This window comes from Rhinolophus sinicus, linkage group LG03, assembly GCF_036562045.2.
Source record: "Rhinolophus sinicus isolate RSC01 linkage group LG03, ASM3656204v1, whole genome shotgun sequence".
In the NCBI taxonomy this organism is placed as follows: Eukaryota; Metazoa; Chordata; class Mammalia; order Chiroptera; family Rhinolophidae; genus Rhinolophus; species Rhinolophus sinicus.
The window spans coordinates 277,671-280,094 of NC_133753.1; the positions used below are offsets into that span (position 1 = coordinate 277,671).

Consider the following 2,424-nt stretch of genomic DNA (forward strand, 5'->3'; position numbering starts at 1 on the left):
CAGGATGCTCCAGAATCCAACTCTGCCAAGTGTCCTGTTATTTTAGTTACTACTGAAGAGTTTCTGAAAGTGGGAAGAGACTTGTGATGTGGCTACAATAATCAAGACTGTGTGGCATTGGTGGAGGGAGAGACACACATCAATGGAGCAGAATACGTGGGACCTTGGATAAGCCAAGGGTTTCCTGACGTGACACAGACAGTACAGCCCTTAGAAAAGCGATAAGAAATAGGACTTTGGAAAAAACAGGTTTTTATTTCACGATTATGTTTACACCAAAGTTGACTAAAATATTATTATATCTCAATGATGTATATAAATATTTTGTATCTAAGTAGATTTAGTCTGTTCACTGTCAGGATGTGTCTGCACATAATGCTAATCACGTTAATGATTATTACAAACATCCATAAGTTTTAAAACTGTTGATCTACTCAATTAGTCCAGCATTTACTTTTATACTCAGAAAAGTAGGGCTTGACTTTGACCATTTTCAATGTGTCTTATAGACCATTTGCTGTTTCTTCCCTGACTCAGAGGCTGTATGAATTCAAGAGAAGAGACCCTACTGGGCCCCATAAGGACCAGGGGAGCCTGACTCAGTCCCCCCCACTTATAGGAACAGGCTGCCCCACATGCAAATTTCTCCTCAGGCTCCAGGGTAAAACCCTCCTGGGGCTGTGAGCTCCCAGCTCTCTCCTCACACAGGCCTGAGGTCTCTGGGGAAGGCAGAGCTGTGGTCTAGAAGAAGATGACACTGCTGGGTCTTCTCCTGTGCCTGGTGACAGCCCCCCAAGGTGAGGGTCTCAGGTGTCAGACACGGGTCTGTGGGATGGAGGTGACTGCACGTGAGTGACAGACTGCTTCTCCTTGTCCCCAGGTGTCCTGTCCCAGGTGCAGCTGCAGGAGTCGGGCCCAGGACTGGTGAAGCCCTCGCAGACCCTGTCCCTCACCTGCGCTGTCTCTGGATTCTCCATCACAACCAGTTATTACTACTGGAGCTGGATCCGGCAGCCCCCGGGGAAGGGACTGGAGTGGATCGGGTACATATGTTGTGGTAACATTTACTACAGCCCGTCCCTCAAGAGCCGCACCTCTATCTCCAGAGACACATCCAAGAACCAGTTCTCCATGCAGCTGATATCTGTCACCACCGAGGACACGGCCGTGTATTACTGTGCGAGGGACACAGTGAGGGGAAGTCAGTGTGAGCCCAGACACAAACCTCCCTGCAGGGGACAGAGGGGAGGGCTGCAGGGGGTGCTCAGGACACCAGGGGGCGCTCAGGACACCAGGGGGCGCTCAGGACACCAGGGGGCGCTCAAGAGAGACAGGGAGCAGGTGTGCACCTGGGTGGGGAAGAGGCTCTTTATTTGGAGCAAGGATTTCCTTTCAAAGAGCTCAGCAGCCCCCAGGGACAACACTTTCTTCTTCTCTGTGGCTTGTTTTCTCATATTCTCACTGCAGACAAGTGAAACACGGACACTGCCTGTTTGCAGATGACATATCAGTGACTGAGGACAACCTCTTCACCAAGTTACTGTGTATCATCTAATTATTTCTTGATAAAGTGACCACCCTGAAGACTCACCTCTTCCCTGTGGCTGGGAAACACTTTACACAAAGACAGACACCAGCACAGTCCAGGTCCCTGTGAAGTGGGCTCAGACTCTCTGCCCCCCACATGCCCACGCTGTCCCCACATGGGCACCTCCTTCCCACAGGCACACAGGCCCCACGGGATCATGTTCAGCCTCCAGGACCTCCACCCCCACGGTCTCTGTCCTCCCTACGTCTCGTCAGCCTCTCATTCCTCATTTACTCGGGTGGAGGTTGAAAGCCACCCCAACATCACCTTCTGTCACCTGCTGTCCTAACTCTCACTCACTCTGTCCCAGACCCTGAGCTCCATGGGGCTGGAGCTCTGCTCACACTCCCAGCTCTGCCCACAGTACCCGTCACAGAAGGAGGTCCAGTAAATCGTGGGCATTCACGTGTCCCCATGTCATCTAATCCATCTAACATGTGTGTCCATTTGTGGACACCCCAGGGCAGGTTACACTCACTGTGTCTGAAGGGGCCCTGCTGAGCCCACATGTCTTGGGAACACATGACTCATGGTGACACAGGCACTATTGCAGGACAGGCCTGTGTCAGGTGGGGACACAGCTGGCTGCTGACCTCCAGGCACCACTAGCAAGTCAGAAGCCTTATGACACAGGACACCCCAATGGACCACATTTAGAGAGAATCACGGTGGACACCTCATGGGTGGCTCTGTCGAGACACTGGTCAGGGAGCACAGTGGGTGTGTTGGTCACTTCTCATGTCACAGTGACCAGTCCATGTGCAGAGTCAGATATTTGTGAGCTACAGTTATGGGAAAGACATGCAGTAGGACTGACAGCAAACCCACCACTGAAA

General features: G+C 51.8%; 1 gene segment (V, D, J or C); it reads left to right on the forward strand.

Moving 5' to 3' along the window:
* The first annotated feature begins 751 nt into the window (after nt 1–751).
* LOC141570477 (immunoglobulin heavy variable 4-30-4-like) lies at nt 752–1,555 on the forward strand. The segment is given in 3 exon segments: nt 752–797; nt 881–1,177; nt 1,500–1,555. Coding segments are annotated over 3 exon segments (399 nt in total).
* The last annotated feature ends 869 nt before the right edge of the window (nt 1,556–2,424 follow it).